The sequence below is a fragment of the Anguilla rostrata genome, chromosome 8 (genome assembly GCF_018555375.3).
Source record: "Anguilla rostrata isolate EN2019 chromosome 8, ASM1855537v3, whole genome shotgun sequence".
Taxonomy (NCBI): Eukaryota; Metazoa; Chordata; class Actinopteri; order Anguilliformes; family Anguillidae; genus Anguilla; species Anguilla rostrata.
The window spans coordinates 12380534-12398283 of record NC_057940.1 but is presented as its reverse complement, the minus strand read 5'-3'; the positions used below and the strand labels follow the sequence as shown (position 1 = coordinate 12398283).

Sequence of the window (17750 nt, the reverse complement as noted above, 5' to 3'; positions counted from 1 at the left end):
AAAATTCATACGAAGGCACAGTGCGTATTCAAGACTAAAAGATTCGCTTGTTTCACAACGGCGCCGTGGCTTAGTTGGTTAAAGCGCCTGTCTAGTAAACAGGAGATCCTGGGTTCGAATCCCAGCGGTGCCTTTTATCTACTGTGTGGTGCTTTTATCGCTATGCTTTTACCACTGAAGTCACAGCACTAACGGCAATGCTGAAACTTGACAAGCATTCTACAACACGGACACTGAAGATCTAAAATAATCCATTTAACACACGTTAATAGGATGCAATAATATTGCTTTGCGTGTAATTTAAGTGGAATGCCAAAAAACCATGAAATTCAATTTATCGTGAAATGAACCATTTTTGGAACTTATTGTTACGATGGAGTGTCTACGCCCTCAGATGCTACAATGAAAACCCTCCATTTGTACAAGTTCAGGAAATACAGCACATATGGCAAACCAAAATGTTTCTGATTTCTGTGACTGACAAATTCATAGCACATTCAGACCGTTCATCGTACATTAATTGGATAATATTTATATAATAATAATAATATGTTTTATTTCGATAGGCTTTGTTAACATCTGAATCATTCAAGTTTGCTGTTCCTTTAACAAAGTTGCTTTCTACCCTACACAATTATGTGGTGTGTGAAATAGTGTCCAGTTGTCTTTTTGGTAAATGTTTTATTGGTTGTATTTTGTCAACATTACTATGGCTAGGAAGAACGAGAAGTAAAACGAAACAAACACAGGTAGCTTGACAGACTAACAGTTTATTAATGAACTCAAACAATTACAGCTCCAGGGGTGCATATGTGGTAACAAAAAAAAGAATAAATAGCTGCATTTAAGTCTGGACACACGATGTTCAGGGCACTGAAACTGCTCCCTCGGTCAGACCGCAGATTTTGCCACATCAGTCCTCAGACTCCCCTGGGGTTCTGATGTCATCGATCTTAAGGATCATCTTCACCACCTGGGTGGCGAGGACAATCTGCTGCTTCTTCCCAATCAGCGTCTCGATCACGTGCTGCTGTTTCATATCTGGATTAAACGCATAGGAATGGAGCAGCGGTTAGGACTGTACTTCATAAAACCACATGGTCCTCATGACCGTTCTTCCCTTCAGTCCTACAGATACTACCAAAATCCAAAACCACCTGTAGCTATTCATCATCAGTTTTGAAAAAAATATTTTTAGCAATATTTAAAATTATTTTAATTGTGCCTTGCAAACTTTAAAAGCTCCAAGAAAAATGTTTCTAAAGCATAATGGAGAAAAAAAATCAAATGAAAATTTCTAGAAAGAAATTAAAAACAAAAGGTGAGGGCTCAATAGATGATTACAGATTTAAAGGGCCAACCAGATTGAAGAGAACCAAACAATGTACACATCTTCACTAATGCATTACGAATGCAACGTAAACAGTGGAGAGCACCTACCGTTTGTGGCCAGATGCAGGCAATCGATCCCCAGAGCAGAGTTGCTCTCGTTCACCTGCTTGGCCCTGACCTCAGTCATGGTCTGAATGGGGTTGAGGCCGCTGTTCTCAGCCAGGGCCATGGGAATGACTTCCAGGGCATCAGCAAAAGCCCGCATGGCATACTGCTCCAGAGAGGGGCACTGCAGAGCAAACAGCCTCCATATCACACCATTCACTGCATAGCTAGTACTGTGGGCAGATGCCTGTAGTGCCAGTGATCCCACTTATTTATGCCACCAATTCAATCAGTTCAATTCTTCATAAAGGTACCACTCCATAGAATCCATAAACCTTTACAGGATTACACAATATTAAAACTGCACAATACACATTTGTTCTGTTTGAGTCTGTAACCTCACTGACCATAAACAGGGCAGTGTAAAATAATGGTCTCAACACCCCCAAAACTCAAAACCTTTCAAGATAAACTCCAAGACATCTGTTTTATTTCAAGGCTTTCAAGAATTATCATGGAGATGTTACAAAAACTGTAAGACTATTAGTTCTCTAACTGCGGCAGACCACAGAAGGAAGACAAACAAAAGATGACAATATGTTTATGAGATTGTATTTTTCCGATTATTTTTCTTTCAGTACTGAAAATAAATAATTTTTGGATAACTGAAGTTTTTCTAGGTCAATTTTACTCATGATGTAACAGACACAATACAAGCCAACAAGCACATCACAGGGGCACAGATACCATTGTTAACGGTCAACGCATGCTGGGAGGACGCCGCCTCCAGTCATTACCTTGTCCGCAGCCTCGTTGACTGCCAGGGCACAGGAGATCTCAGAGGCTCCGCCCCCGTACACAATGCGGTTATCGCGGACCAGGTTGCGGATGACGCACACGGCGTCGTGAAGGGCACGCTTTGCCTCCTCGATGATCTGGCAAAGGAAGCAAAGCACTCCCACTTCAAAAGCCTGACTATGTGCTTTAAGGACACACTGAGACTCTTAAACTACTGTATTAGCGACAGGACAACGATACTTCATGAAGCCTACAATGGAGGGAGCTACTACGCACAGACAAGCAAAGAACCGTAACTAGCTGAAGGAAGCAAGCTATTTATACCAGATATTGTAATTTGTGAAGTTGCATTCTGTAAGTGTATGTGCGCATATTCACATTGTAAATGGGGACATCCTTCCCTAACACCTGCATGAGCAGACAAATAAGAGGCCAGGGTTCATACACTTTTTCATCAATGATTTTCAATGACTTTTCCATGACTTCTCCACAACCTTTAACTGAATTTCCATGAACAAAACAAATGACTTTATCTCAGCGGGACGATTTAAAATTATTTATTGTAACACTAAGTAAAATTAGGTCTGCATCTGAAACATATGGTGCCTCTCTAAAACAAATAAACACCAGATAGACACACTTAGATACATTCTCTCATATTTTAATTCGAATAGTTTAACATTTTTGTCAATGTCTCAAACAAGGCTCGAAATTGCTCCCGAAATTTAATCTGTGCGACCTTGAAATATAATTGGGAGCATTTGTGCGAGTGCAAACAATTGTTCTGGTGCGACCTTTTTTTTTTCTTTTTCTTTTTCCAGTCGAACGTCTCTTTCTCTGTACATTCACTAGTTAGTACACTCAGTATGTGCCTTGTGAGCTGACGGTGACCCTTCTAACCAATCGTGAGCTTGACATTCTTACCTTTAATGGTTAATATTAGCCTTCAATCACTCCCTTTCGCTGCACTCCACTGTCACGCGACACAGAGAGCTAACGCGTTAACTAATGTTACCTGAAGACAAAAGTTTATGTTCAATTTATTAGCGTTATCGAAAGCTGAAAAGTTGAAGCAGACGTTTTGTGTAGCGACCCGGTTGAAACAGCTAATTTCTCCTATGCAGTTTACTGGCGGTTGATTTAATTAGCGGTATTAATGTGACGAGAAGCGCTTTGTCGTTTGAATGCATAACATGCAATTTCTTGAAGAGTCGACACATTTTAGGCGTGACAGTTTAACTGTTACTTGTAAACCGTACTGTTATATTGTCGTTTTTTATCAATAAAAAATCTATTGCATATATTGTTGGTGCTCCTTACATTTCGGTGGGTGCTCCTAAGTTTTTGAAGTTGGGAGCACCAGTGCTACCAAGTAAAAAAGTTAATTTCGAGCCCTGATATATTATTGAAGCTGCACTCCCCTTGCATATTGTCGGCACAGTAGGGCCTACGTTTACTAACTGCTACATCAGCAGAGGCGTGCCTGTAAACAGACTGAGCAGGACCGAATTAACTTCTCACACCACCAGAATACCGCGAAGGTTACGAGCCAATTTACGTTTTATTGGCCTACTATACATACTATTTTTATGATTGGATTAATTAGTAATTATATTCGATGCAACTTTAGCTATATTTCCATTACTTTTCCAAAACTTTTCAAAAAATATTATTTTACATAACTTTTCCAGGGCCTGGAATTTGCATTTTAAATTTCAATGACTTTTCCAGGTTTTTCATGACCGTACGAACCCTGAGAGGCTCATAAAGCCTCAAAACATCAGAATGTGTATCCCTTTGGCCCCCAAGTGAATGTCCCTACATTTCAAAGTTCTTTTGAAACCGTTACCATTTTGTTCCCTCCTCTGATGAAGATGGTCACGGCCCTGGTGTTCTTGCACTCCTCGATCACCAGCATCCTGTCTTTGGTGGTGCCAAAGCAGATTTCCTTCACCAGGCCAGCATATCCCAGCTTCTCTGCAGTCAGTTCAGAGAACCTGGGGACGATGCGTCCGCCGGTCGCTATGGCAATCAACTGGAAAGGACAATGATATTATTACCATTGCAAACAATCTGCAAGATTCCCACTCATTTCAACAAGTACTTTTTCAGGCTAACTTTGTGTGACATTGCCATTAATGACCTTTTACATTCAGACTATACCTAGCCATGAATTACACAATTATTTAAAAATGAAAGCAGTTGGATGGTATTAAAAGTATGAATTTCATGAAATCTCTAACCTGCAACAAGAACTACGGTAAACAAATACAGTTAGCACTTGACTTTACATAATGGGCGCCTCATTCTCATTGGACAACATTCTCAGAATGCATTTTCCACACCTCAATCTCAGGCCCTCCAACCCAACGAACAGCAGGCAGCTCGTTCTGTAGCAGCAAATGGTTTGCCTCATCGTCAAATCCCCACTGACAAATGGCCAGGTTGGCACCAGTGTCCTTGATCTGAGAAAAGTAAAGAATCAAATATTTTTAAAAATTAAAATTACCACCATCTCATACTTAAGAACATGTTCGCTACTGTGTATTACAAAGTTACAACAATTCAATGCATTTTTCAGTTTTAACTGTGGCAATCAACGCTCCACATCAGTAGGCATTCGAAGCCAAAACTGGTTTCATCCTTAGTAGGGTAAATTGTTTTTTTTTTTTTTTTTCAATCAGATGGGTTTCCTGGGATTACTGCTACATTAACTGCTCCCCATCAGCATACAACATACCCACAGCTGTCAATGAGAGATTCCTCCAGTCAGTGATGCCTTGCTTTGGTAGTGCCACATAGACGGTAAGCAGTTAAATATTCTGACTCAGAGACAGAACGCATATGCTTGAGATGCAGTGCAGAGACATTGGCGTGGCAATAATGAGAAATAATTGCCTATTTTGGATTGAGGATATTAATAAAAAGGGGACCGCTTATTTGCAGATGCACAGCGCCCATAGTACAAACCTGACGGATCATCTCCTGGAACTTGTCCTTCTCGTACTTCTGCAGGGCTTTGTAATCCTCCACTGAGGTCACGTCCAGCTTGTGCTTGGTTTTTGGCTTGGGGGGCTCAAACGGGCAGGTGAGAATGGCCATCTTTGTGTCCTTCAACACCTGTGAGAGAAAGGCGTGGTTAAGCCAACAAACACACCGCACACAACCACCTAGAACTGCTGCCCAAAAAGACAATGCATGAAAATATCACCTTAATGTGTTTCTTTTTCAAAGCAGCTTGATAATAACAATGCACTTCCTAGAAAAAGCTGAAACCCTCATGGAAAATTGTTTAGTTGGAAAGATCACAGATATATCAACAGCTCTTTAAACAAGACCAGGTTAAAGCCTAGTATATGGCTGGACCTAAAACACGTGATCCGGCCGACCAATGGTGTAACTTCATCACTCAGTCAGTCAGTCAGTCACTCACAGACATTCGCATTTGTAGGGCTGGCCCCGCTGCTGCAGTCCAGCCAAAAAAGACTGATTTACAAAAGCCAATCAACTGCTTTCTCAGGGTTGGTTTCCTCATAGTTAGATGACAATGACAGCCCAGTCTCACCTTGGGCATCTGGGGGTGGCTGAACTCTTTGTCAACAATCACACCTTTGATGAGCTGGGTGTCCTCCAGCTTCCCACCAACTTTACCCTCCATCTTGATGAGCTCAAAGTCAACGTCTTTCCTATCCATGTCTGCCACAGTCAAGATGGCATTGACCGCAATCTCCGCCATCTGCCTATGGCAGCGATTGATCCTGGGGAAGAAGAAAAAATAACATTACATTATAAGCATTACAAGTGTCATCTTATCATAAGAAATTCATGAAAATGGGGGAGAACTGATCCTCCTATGCTCAGAAATTTCCAGGAGGAAGGTGAAGAAAGGTTGAGACCTGACAAATAAACCACTCTTTAAATAAACCACCTGTCTCTCATGTTGCTGGCACGATTAGTGGAAAATATAGGCGGACGTGGAAAAGCATGACCCGTGGTGGGAACGCCGGGCAATATGTGCCAGTGTCTCTAAACCACTGGTTTGACTGGGGGAGAGAGAGGGGAAAAGGTGGTAACCAACACAGTAGGCGGTTTCCTAAAGGGGATTAGATCCCAAGAGACTGACTCAAACTTTTTTTCTCACTTCAGCAAGACTCTTATAAAGACCAGATTGGCTGACACTGAAATCCAAGAGAAATACAGCATTCAAAAATTAGACCCAAGCCTTCCATTGGTGCTTTGTCCAATGAACCCTTACACTTTAGATCCCAGCGTTGTCATAGCAGTCTGGATAAGGGGCTCTGTGTTTTGGGGATCCACAGGGAAACTGTCACTGATTCTGTCAAGCTGTTCAACGGCGATCCGGGCAGCCTGATCGTAGCCATCAGCAATGCGGATCGGGTGGATTCCCCGGTCCAGAAGTTGCTCAGCTTGTTCCAAAAGAGCACCAGCAAGGACTGGGAACAAATAAGCCAAGACCAGAAAACATATAAAATCATGACATGGAACTGATATATTGTGGATGGAGAACTTAAAATACGATACCGATTTCTTGTGTTTATGTCAACAAGATCTCTCATCTTTGTTAGCTACATTTAATGATATTAGTTAGCTCTCTTACCTACAACCCCAGTAGTTCCATCGCCAATTTCATCATCTTGAGACTTGGAGAGCTCCACCATGAGTTTGGCAATCTGGTGGTCAACATCCATCATGCTAAGTATAGTAGCGCCGTCATTGGTGACTGTGACTTCGCCATCCCTGTCCACCATCATTTTATCAAGCCCTGGACACATCGCAAAAGAATGGAGGTTATACATATTCCAGAAACCACAGCAAACGAGAAGTCAATTCATAAGCTAGATGCTCACCATTTGGGCCCAAAGACGTCCTGAGGGTGTTGGCCACGGCTTTGGCCGCCATAATATGAGACTTAAACAAAGAAAGAAATAAAAATTCAAGTCAAAATCACATGGATTTTTCACGTGGCTAAACTTTACAGCTGGAAGCACAGAATCTTGTCAATACCACTGTAATTCGGTCGTTAAACTAGTTTCCATTTATCAAAGAGGTAACTGAAATTCAAGAACAAATACCTGCAATGTTAGTTAATAACGGGTATCTGGAATAATCAGTGATCACAGGTAGTAAGCAATCTGGTTAACCAATTCTCACATTACATATATCATGATCTCACTCGCTTGTAAATGATCTAACAATCCTCAAAATTAAACTGCGATTACAGCGCGCATGTTAACGTTAGCTAGCTCAAAAACAAGACACCCGTATTTATTTTGAAGCACATGGCATGCAACCGCTGTTACAAGTGAGCCAAATTCAGCTAGCCACGTCAAAAATCGGTTACTTGGCTATCTACGTAGATATCGGTAGGGACATGACTCGGAAAAATAGCTAACTTGCATCAGATTTGTTGAAATCAGTAGTCCGCACCCTAATATATTCAGTTGCGTACCTCTCAATATGAACCATTTGACTGAATTATCTATAATCTGTATTTTCTCTTGTGATTAGACAATCGGTAGATTTAAGGGGTGGGGTTGCACCCGCTATTTTGTCATAAAAAATGCTAATCCTTTGCAAACAAATGAGCAGCCTGTTTTGATTATGTATGATAATACTATGGAAATCACCAATATCTCATTTTGTTAATGCATATTGTGCCAGATAACATTAGCGAGGTATACACGGCCTACACTACAATGTGAGCTAGCATTAGCTAGCCGGCATTAAATTCAAAGGATTTTATACCTTCAGGGCGTCAAGGCCCGACAACCGGGTCTTCGTATCCTGGTCCTTGATAATGATGAATGGTCTCCCATATTCATCGAAGGCGAGGGTCCCCAAAGAGGACATCTTCAATATGAAATCAGGCGTAGAACTGACTGAAAATAACGTTACTCAGCTTTATTTACCAGAAAGCGCTGGGATCCAAGTGCAACCGTTAAGCTAACCTCGTGGATCAGGGCTCCGTGCGTTCTGGAACAGTCTCTAGGACGGCGGGCGACACTAACTACTGCAGAGGGATTGCAGAGCACATTATTCAAACATGATTTAAGAAATAATACTCTTTAAGTATTCTAAACATGTTTTAGTTATTCATAATTACTATCACTTCAGACCAGACAGATGTACCATTTACGTAAATTATCCTGCACTAAATCGTACCCTAAAGTATTATTTTAATTTACCGACGAATGGTCCCTTCCACTATCGCGTTGACACCGCGAAATCTCGTAATAAATTGCCGGTATAGGCAATCTTTTATTTATTGAGAGTATTCTGTGCTTTAGGAAGGATGAGCAATAAAACTGAGTTACGATAATTATATGGTATTCTATTAAAACAACAGTGATCTTTCAAGCTACGCTTTCTACGATTTCTGATTATTTAATTTGGCTTGGAGTTGTGCTACAATAGAGATGTGAGTAATTAAGTGGAAATAACACAATTTCACAAAGAAGATGGTCTTTTTTAATGACAAATCTTACAACAATAAAGTGTCCAAATATGAATAAAAATAATAATAATAAAAAAATAATAATAATAAAGACGAAGGGAAACAGAAGATATAAGACAAGAAGACTGCAGAGAGTTTTTGAATAGTGTAAGAAATCTTAAACTGGTTTCTTTCATAATGCTGAAATGCGAATTTTGGCCATTACGGAAGTTTGACTTCCTGAATTATGCATTTGTGATAGCAGGTCGAGCCTGACTGGAATAACCGTGACATAATGTATAATTCTTCCCACTTCGGCAAAATACATGTCTGCCAGGGTTACTTAGTTTAATTTATCCAGGAATAATATTTGGGAGAATGTCTACACATACCACGAGATAAAGTGTGTCTTCATTAAGGGAAATATTTCAGGACATGGCAAACCCAGTCCAACGTAATTATCACACTTCTAAGCCAATCGGTCCACACATTATCTTGGACTATGTGCAGATGCAGAATTTAGGCATGTCCTTGTGTTTTTCAATATTGTGCAGACACTTATTATTATTATTATTATTATTATTATTATTATTATTATTATTATTATTAATAATCTGCTCAACATCGCCACGTGCCCGTTTCTCTATGACAGTTACTGAGGAAACGGCTTGAGCTATCATTGTGGTATTACTGTTTCCAATAGAGGGCAGTAGAAACCTTTGGAATTTAAATTACTCTATATTATTTAACTAATTTTGAGTTATAATGAGCGCAAACACAGTTTAAGAAAACGGAATGTAGGCCCGTTAAATTTAAATGGCTTTTTGGTTTTCAATATTGCCATGTTAAATTATGTTTATTGCCATGTCAAGGAAATGGGAATATGGATTTAAAAATGATAAATTACTTGCTCGAAAGGTTACAAAATAATAATAATAACGTCTGCATAAATATTGAAGTCTCAAAAGTGTATTAAATTAAACTTGGAGTTAAACTCAAATACACAGAAATGAGGTGGTGTTGAAAAGTAAACCTAGTTTATGCCTAGCTGGCAACAATATTTATAGACTGAATATTTGCATACCAAAACAACTAAATGTCTTGCAGACACATTTGAATCCTTGCCAGTTTGCTTTAGCTCATTCTTGGAGTAAATGATGCAAGAAATTGCTTGAAATGAATCATACTTGAATAGCATTTGATGTCTGAAACACAAGTGAACTAGAACTCTGAGGCAGGTATATGCTTTGCGTCCAGATTTGGCTTTTAATCTTTCACCAAATAGCTGAAAACACCTTTACATTGCACGATTCATTTCACTTTGATAATGCTGTCATTTATTTCACTCAGAACTTGTCTCTCCTGTGCTGTCTTCCCACAGTTTACATTCACGAGCTTAATGAACTCATCGGTGGTTTACAGAAAACTGTTTTGAAACGGTTCATATTTTCCACGGTGTCTTCCAGATTGTACATGGTTTTGCTTGAACTTCTTATTTCTAACAATCTAAAATATAGTATAAAATGCCATTCATAATGGAAAAGTTAAAGGCATATGTGGTTTTACACTGGAGAACAACCAATATTTTTCTTTTCATTGAGTACTGTGTGATACATGGGTGCCCAGCACAGTAGGTAGTATTCTTTTCTAATAAATGGTTCTGACATTTACTACAATAGCTGCCACTGAACCATGCCTCTTCCCCTCTTTATTTTTGTATATGATAAACTATAAGTTTTCCTGGATCTATTTATTGATTTTTCTTTTTTTTTTACACAGTGCATCCAGACCAAAGAGTCTTTTATATCATTCAATATCAGTGGTGATATAAACCTGGGAATTCACAGGGACTGTAAACATGTTTGACGTTGGCCTCATATCCATCTTCTATATCTTCCATTAATCCTTTTTTATAAATTTCATCAGGGGTTTTGCAATTAACATTAAGTTTTTTAAACAGTGTATCTCTCACATTGATACTCTAAAGGTCCATCTTTTTATGCTAAACCAGTTTTACCTTATGATAACCTTATCCGCTATCCAAACTGAATAAAAGTTACTGAATAATATCAGATGCGTCTTTTAAATTTGAATCATGTAGATGTATTTTTTAAAGTATTGTTAAATGAATTAAAGCGGTTTTGTGCTCAAATGACTTGAAATGAATCAAAGAACTACAATTTCAGTAAAGACATAATATATTTAAAAAACAAACCTTTTTTTGAGGTTTACGAACTTGAGGTTTACATTTGATGTTACACATCCTGTTATTAACTTGTAGCTCACGGTAACAGTATATCCTGTTCAAACAAATCCTGTATTGTATCAAGATAATAAAGTTAGCTGAGCTTTTCTATGGCTTTACTATTATTCATTGACATGTCTGCAAGAGTGCTGACAGTGGGGGCCCTACATTTTGTTCTAGACCCTGTGCTTATAGCTGTTATTCTCAGGGCTCAAATTGCTGCCTGTAAGTGGCTGGATCTGTCAGTGTCAGAAGAACAGAAATGGATTCAGCCTGACTCACTCAACACTAGGCATGGAAAAAATGGCTATGGCCCATCAAGACATAATAACTTCATTGCAGCTTGGAAATTACTAAGCTGAAACACCACCCCTTACAGAAATGGAACATACTACACTATATTATAAATACGCGGAAAATATAATGATACATATATTCAACAGCGGTAGTAAGTATTATATAGGAAGGTGTCTCTTTGCACTGGTGAGAAATCATTACTTTCTAATGACTCAATGATCACAACCACCATTATTAATGTGTGTCACCAACTGTATCTTGCAAACCTATTTCTAGTTTGTATACATCCAGGAGAACATCAACAATGACACCAGAAAAGCGATGGTCTAAAATGACCACTAAAATCTCTAGTGAATTGTCATTTACCTGGAACAGTGTGCCATTTTATGTGGTGGAAATGAAGGCCGGATTGAGAGGGACTCTTCTGCAGAATTGAGTTATAACACCAGAGTTTCATAGCAGTTCTGCACAAGTACAACTTTCCTGGTGATATTAATAGCATAAAACCATGGCCAAAAAGAACAGACACCCTCACACTTCAGAGGAAACATCTCAAGTCCTTTGACAGAAGTCTTTTATTACTCTGACTCAACAGAAAATAACAGGTCAATGAGAAGGGCCGACACTATTGATTTTTTTTTGTTGAGAAAATTGTATGAGACTGTCAATATGTCATAATACAAATCAGAGGCTGTAACTGGTAGTGATGTAGAAACATGGTATTGACCTAAACCTCCTAAGATCAGGATACTTTAAACCCCACTGCATTGCAGAGATCTCAGTCCCAGACCCATAATTTTATCAGAGCAAACATTCAGCACTTTCACAATTGCAGTACTTAATCGCTGAAAATCTGTGTGCATTAACACATTAAAAATGAGATCTTTTTTCCTAATTAATTACTGTTGTACTTGTAAATTCAGCCTGAAATTCAGTGAGAGAAAAGGGGAAAAAAACTGCAAAAATAGCCAAGATTAAAAAAAAGGAAAGGTGTTAAACTAAGTGGCATAGCTGAAGCTAAAGATACAGATATGGAACTGGAGCCATAGAAATGTTGTGGCTGCAGCATAATAAAAAAGAACATAAAGATCATTGAAATGGTCAATTATTATTTGTCACATGTCAAATGATTACATGTCAAATTATTATTTTCTTCTTAATTCTCCACTTTAGGCATTAAATAATCTTTTGGATTTCAATCACCAATGATTTTAAGATAGATCAAACTTTGAACTCTAAAAACAGGTTCACACTCCCCAAATCTTTAAATAGGAAACATCTACTTCAACATGACAAAACAGCTGGATTTTTAAAATCCATTTATAGGACTCCTCTACATACAACTGAAAGCACTTGAAATATTGTTTAACCATTGCATTGGGAAATCAGTATAACTGACTACTTAATGTCAGTCATTACCAGAAAATACAAGGCACTCAGAGATAAGAGGAATTAAAATCAGTCTCTTTTGGATACTGACATAAATGTGACATGAAAAAAGTCGAAATTTACTATGGCTTCCCATTTGGATGTTTTATTGTCCCTTCTGAAAATCTGGTTGGGTGTATATAGCAATAAGCCATGATACATGATGATACACTGTGGTAATAAGTTTGGTTCAGCCAAATCAGTTAGTTTAATGTTGCAGCGTAAATATAATCAATGATAAATTGGGAAAGGGAGACCTGCAATAACGAGGGTTTGCAATCATGCAGTGCGCCTTCATTTAGGCTACATGTGGTATAAACACACCTGACAAAGGCACAAAGTGCTCACGCATAGCATTCTCAGAGGGAATGATGACACAGAACTGTGATCAAATACAGTTAGTCATCTTATGACCTCGTCTCTCTGAAACAAGACAAAGTGGAGAAACCTGCCTGCATCCAAACTTGAATGTTCTATTGGTCCATACCAACTATAAGAAAATCTGAAATTCTGTCAGCTCTCAGAAACCCTATATAGTCTTTTTCTCTGAAATTTCTCAGCTTCCTTCTCTGAAACAGGCTAACTGGCCGAGACAATGCACAACAAACACAAGAGCTGCAGGAACTGATCTTTTGTCGCATCCATATTCCCTGTTTTTTCTCATGACCTTGTACCCTGCACCATAGACTGTCACTGCATTAGGGCTAAATGTATAATCTTGGCATTCAACAGCACACAAGTGGGCATCTTGTTAAACAGAGCTATTTGTCATCACCAGACATTATTGACAAAAGCTTACCACAATAGCACGAGCAATGACAGAAACAACTAAACAATAGTTTATCAGTAAGCCCGCTGTCTTTCTCTCGCCCGGCGATCCGCACAACCAGATTATTAAAGCCTTGTTCCCATGAAGCTCTAAAACCTTTAACTTCATATTTCTAAACGGCATGGCAGTCTCCATAATTTCACTGTGATAAGTGATAAGAAACCCCAATTTGTTTTAGCAGGATGCTGTTTGCCAGACACAAAGAAAGATGCACAATGAAATATTCAGTGTTAAATCTACTCTCATAGAGTGCATTTGATCCCTCTTAGACTCACATGAAGAGTAAAATGAGCACTGAGAAGGACCAGCTGACAGACCCTCATATTTCAGTTTGATTATTTTATTTATAACAGTCCAGAGGCTGCTTCCTGCTAATTCATTTCCAGGAAGCATATCCCTAGCACAATATTACTTGTACAGAAATTTAACAGATCTTTAATTATATCAGTGAAAATCTAAAATAAACTAAAATTCAATATAAATGTGAATGAGTGCATAGTAGATTGCAGCAACCATTTCTATTTTAGTACATGAGCTTTGCAGTAGGCCTACTTTTCTGACATGCTTGAGGTCAAATAGCATGTGAACCTTGCATACATTGGACGCTGCACAATACAGAGAAGAATTTGCATTCATGAAGAAACTGAGAGCGCCTTATGTTATAAAGTGGATTTCAGATTTGCTCATTAGAACAAACTCTATTTGGGTGACACATTGAACCCTATTTAAAAAATAAAGGGAAATATCTTGGAGGAAAGTTAGGGTTATTTGCCTGGTTCCAGCTCTACAATAGGAAAGGGGTATAATGCGCCAGCCTGGTTTCAGCTCTACAGTGGGAAAGGGGTATAATGAGCCAGCCTGGTTCCAGCTCTACAGTGGGAAAGGGGTATAATGAACCAGGCTGGTTCCAGCTCTACAGTGAGAAAGGGCTATATTGCACCAGCCTGGTTCCAGCTCTACTGTTGGAAAGAGGTATAATGAGCCAACCTGGTTCCAGCTGTACAGTAAGGAAAGGGGTATAATCAGCTAGCCTGGTTCTAGCTGTACAGTGAGGAAAGGGGTATAATGAGCTAGCCTGGTTCTAGCGATAGAGTGGGAAAGGGGTATAATGAGCTAGCCTGGTTCCAGCGGTAGAGTGGTAAAGGGGTATAATGAGCTAGCCTGGTTCTAGCGGTAGAGTGGGAAAGGGGTATAATGAGCTAGCCTGGTTCTAGTGGTAGAGTGGTAAAGGGGTATAATGAGCTAGCCTGTTTCTAGAGGTAGAGTGGGAAAGGGGTATAATGAGCTAGCCTGGTTCTAGCGATAGAGTGGGAAAGGGGTATAATGAGCTAGCCTGGTTCTAGTGGTAGAGTGGTAAAGGGGTATAATGAGCTAGCCTGTTTCTAGAGGTAGAGTGGGAAAGGGGTATAATGAGCTAGCCTGTTTCTAGCAGTAGAGTGGTAAAGGGGTATAATGAGCTTGCCTGGTTCTAGTGGTAGAGTGGTATAATGAGCTAGCCTGTTTCTAGAGGTAGAGTGGGAAAGGGGTATAATGAGCTAGCCTGTTCCTAGCGGTAGAGTGGGAAAGGGGTATAATGAGCTAGCCTGGTTCTAGCAGTAGACTGGGAAAGGGATATGTTTACCCTGACTGGTTCTAGCTCTACAGTGTAAACATGTGGCCAGACACTCAAGGGAAACACTGCTCTCTAATCCCACACGCCATAACTTCACCAGACAATGCTTGAAATCCAAGGAAGAAAATATTAAGGGCCTCCAAGCCCTGTACCTTACTTTCCCATAAATTAAATCCTGTAGCATGTATATTGTTTGAACAACTGTAGAGTGAATGCGTTTTACAATTTACACTGATGTCTTGTAAGCCTGCTGGCTGTGCAACACATGATTCCTATCCTCATAGAGCCTACTTAGAATACTTCTTTTGGTAGTTGAACAGAAAAAAAGCCTTCCTTTTCAAAACTACTTTCAAAACTTCAAAACATTTCAAAGCATTTTGTGTATTAAGGTCTTCTGGGCCAAGGCTAACAACCAGATTCTTTAGAGAGAAACGCACACATCTCTCAGAGATGCAAACTTTGGGTATTTGGATGAGATTTTGCCAGGTTCAATGCAGAAACGTATATAGTACAGCTTCGGTCACTGTTGGGCTGGTGGTTTTTACTTCTCTAGTCCCCAGAATGAATGGAAAGATCCCTGCAAATCAATCACAGCAAGGATTGAACACTGGACATGCCTTTGTCTTAGTATTTTATTATTATTATTGTTGTTGTTGTTGTTTTTTGTTAATGCCAAAGCTCCTGATTTACATTCACCAGAAGATACAGCAGCGACTTTACTTCCTGCTAGAGGCAATTGAAATTGTTGCCATGGGGATAAGGCTTCTTCTCTTCAGAGGAGCTGTGGTGAAGATACAAGGCAATAAGAGAAAATTGAAAAAAGAAAGGGAAAGAAAACCATACTTGCACAGAGGATATCATTTAGGCACACAAAGGAATCCTTCAGGATGAGACGTTAGAATTGTGCACATTATTTAGAATCCATTAAGTCTAATCAAGTGTTTGACCAAGAGGTACACAGTGTCATGACCTGCACCACATTAGAAAATGTTAATCAATACGTGGATATGGGATGTTTTAACAGGGATTGAGTAAATTCAAGGGGAAAAAGGACAAGCTACAGTAAATATAATTTTCCAAAAGTTTGACAGCAAACACCACACAACTACAGAAATGAACATAATCTAGGATCAGCTCCTGGCATGGAATTTACAGTATTTACAGTAAGTCAACATTGAATCCTGCCATTAACTCAAAAGAGTACTCTTGGGACATTTAAAAGTTATTTTTGAAAACCTATTTCTAAACTGTTTTGTGGCGATTATTAGACAGTTTATCTCCCGTTTACCTCTTCCTCACTAACTGCTCACTATATACCTTTTGAAAAGAACCCATGCTTAGTTTGATAGGCAGCAAGGAGTTTACGAACTGGTGGTGTGTACAGGCCCTTAAAATGAAGGGAGATGTAGAAAGGCCTCAGTGAGAGTAACGGGTGAGCTCAGAGAAAGAGGGCTCTGTGTTTCAGGCGGGATAGAGGCTGCAGTGTACCTGCGCCAGCAAAGCAGGGGTGATGCTCTGCCAGCAGGACCCACGCCACTATAGATAGTTTGCTCAAGGACATCTGCCTCTGCAGGTGCATCAGCGGGTACAGGCTCCAGATGCTTCCCCCCTCCCCCCACCCGCCGCCCTTCGCCCCAGCTTCCTCTTTCCTCTCTCTCCTCTTCCTCCTGAGCCTGCCAAGTTCCCTAGCACAAGCCTGTGGCTGCTGAATCTGGAGGCATGGTCCAGGCACACCTCTGGGATCTGTGGCTTTTTATAAATAAAGAGGAAGAACGTTCCAGACAAAGTGATTAACAAAATAAGGTTGTGCTTCCTTTCCTCTTTCAGCTGTTAATGTCAATGAATCATTTCTGGCCCAACAATTAAATTAAATGCATAAATATTGTGTATGTGATAAAGCCTATTTGATGCCCGTGGGGCTCTACTTTAGTCCAACTTCTTACCACCTCTCATGTACATATAGGCTCTCACAAACAAATATTACTTTAACATTACCACAAAAGTGAACATAAGGGATTATAATACAATATCACTGCATGGCAGTGTGAAATCTTATTAAATCATTGGTGAGTATGTTTGGTTCCAGGGTTGGACTGAATTCTGGTGACATCATATGCTATATCCAATTTAAGAACATAATTCTTTGTAACATATTAAGTAAACCATTGAAATGTGGTTTTAGAGCTTTTCTTATTTGGAATAAAATTCATTAAAATACTTTATTTGTGGCTAATTTTGACTTTGAACAATAAATTGACTTTATAAGGATTTCATCATGTTGCCTTTAAATGAATCGTCTATAACATTTTGCTCAGTGCTGGGTTTTAAAGAGTGAGAACAATTCATCTGAGACAGATTAGAGAGGCACTGACACATTTGTGGTTTCTTGTCCTCTTTGTAATATTCTGTAATTAATGTGACATTTTGGAGAAGGGAAGCTGACAATCCTTACTTTGATGGACATCCTCTTTTGCCCTTACTGTCCTTGTGAAGCCAGCCATCTTTTCAAAGTGACAAAAATATCTCCTGCTTGAGCAGTACTATAGCAAAGCAATACTATCCATCTTGGATTGGATGTAATTTGCTATCTAAAATGCAATCAATCTCCATTGAGTGTCAACAAAACTAAAAACTATTGACAATTCTGTCC

General features: G+C 39.3%; 1 protein-coding gene and 1 non-coding gene across 2 annotated transcripts; one reads left to right on the top strand and one right to left on the bottom strand.

Moving 5' to 3' along the window:
- The first annotated feature begins 59 nt into the window (after positions 1–59).
- trnat-agu (transfer RNA threonine (anticodon AGU)) lies at positions 60–133 on the top strand. The gene has a single exon. It is a non-coding gene; the product is annotated as a tRNA-Thr (tRNA).
- Positions 134–750: 617 nt separating this feature from the next.
- Positions 751–8280, bottom strand: cct5 (chaperonin containing TCP1, subunit 5 (epsilon)). Its single transcript, XM_064346500.1, has 11 exons — positions 8002–8280; positions 7104–7164; positions 6854–7018; positions 6491–6689; positions 5801–5993; positions 5206–5355; positions 4581–4700; positions 4085–4270; positions 2235–2372; positions 1441–1621; positions 751–1041 (listed from the first exon to the last, which is right to left on the bottom strand). The coding sequence occupies exons 1-11, from the start codon at positions 8104–8106 to the stop codon at positions 914–916; spliced, it is 1626 nt and encodes a 541-aa protein (XP_064202570.1). The 5' UTR covers positions 8107–8280; the 3' UTR covers positions 751–913.
- Between the last annotated feature and the right edge of the window lie 9470 nt (positions 8281–17750).

Excerpts from the sequence above, each read along its gene's own strand:
- cct5 (XM_064346500.1), bottom strand. The coding sequence starts at position 8,106 with ATGTCCTCTTTGGGGACCCTCGCCTTCGATGAATATGGGAGACCATTC. Across the intron at positions 7,165-8,001 it reads CGGGCCTTGACGCCCTGAAG|TCTCATATTATGGCGGCCAA; the intron begins GTATAAAATCCT and ends TCTTTGTTTAAG. Across the intron at positions 6,690-6,853 it reads TGGAACTACTGGGGTTGTAG|TCCTTGCTGGTGCTCTTTTG; the intron begins GTAAGAGAGCTA and ends ATTTGTTCCCAG.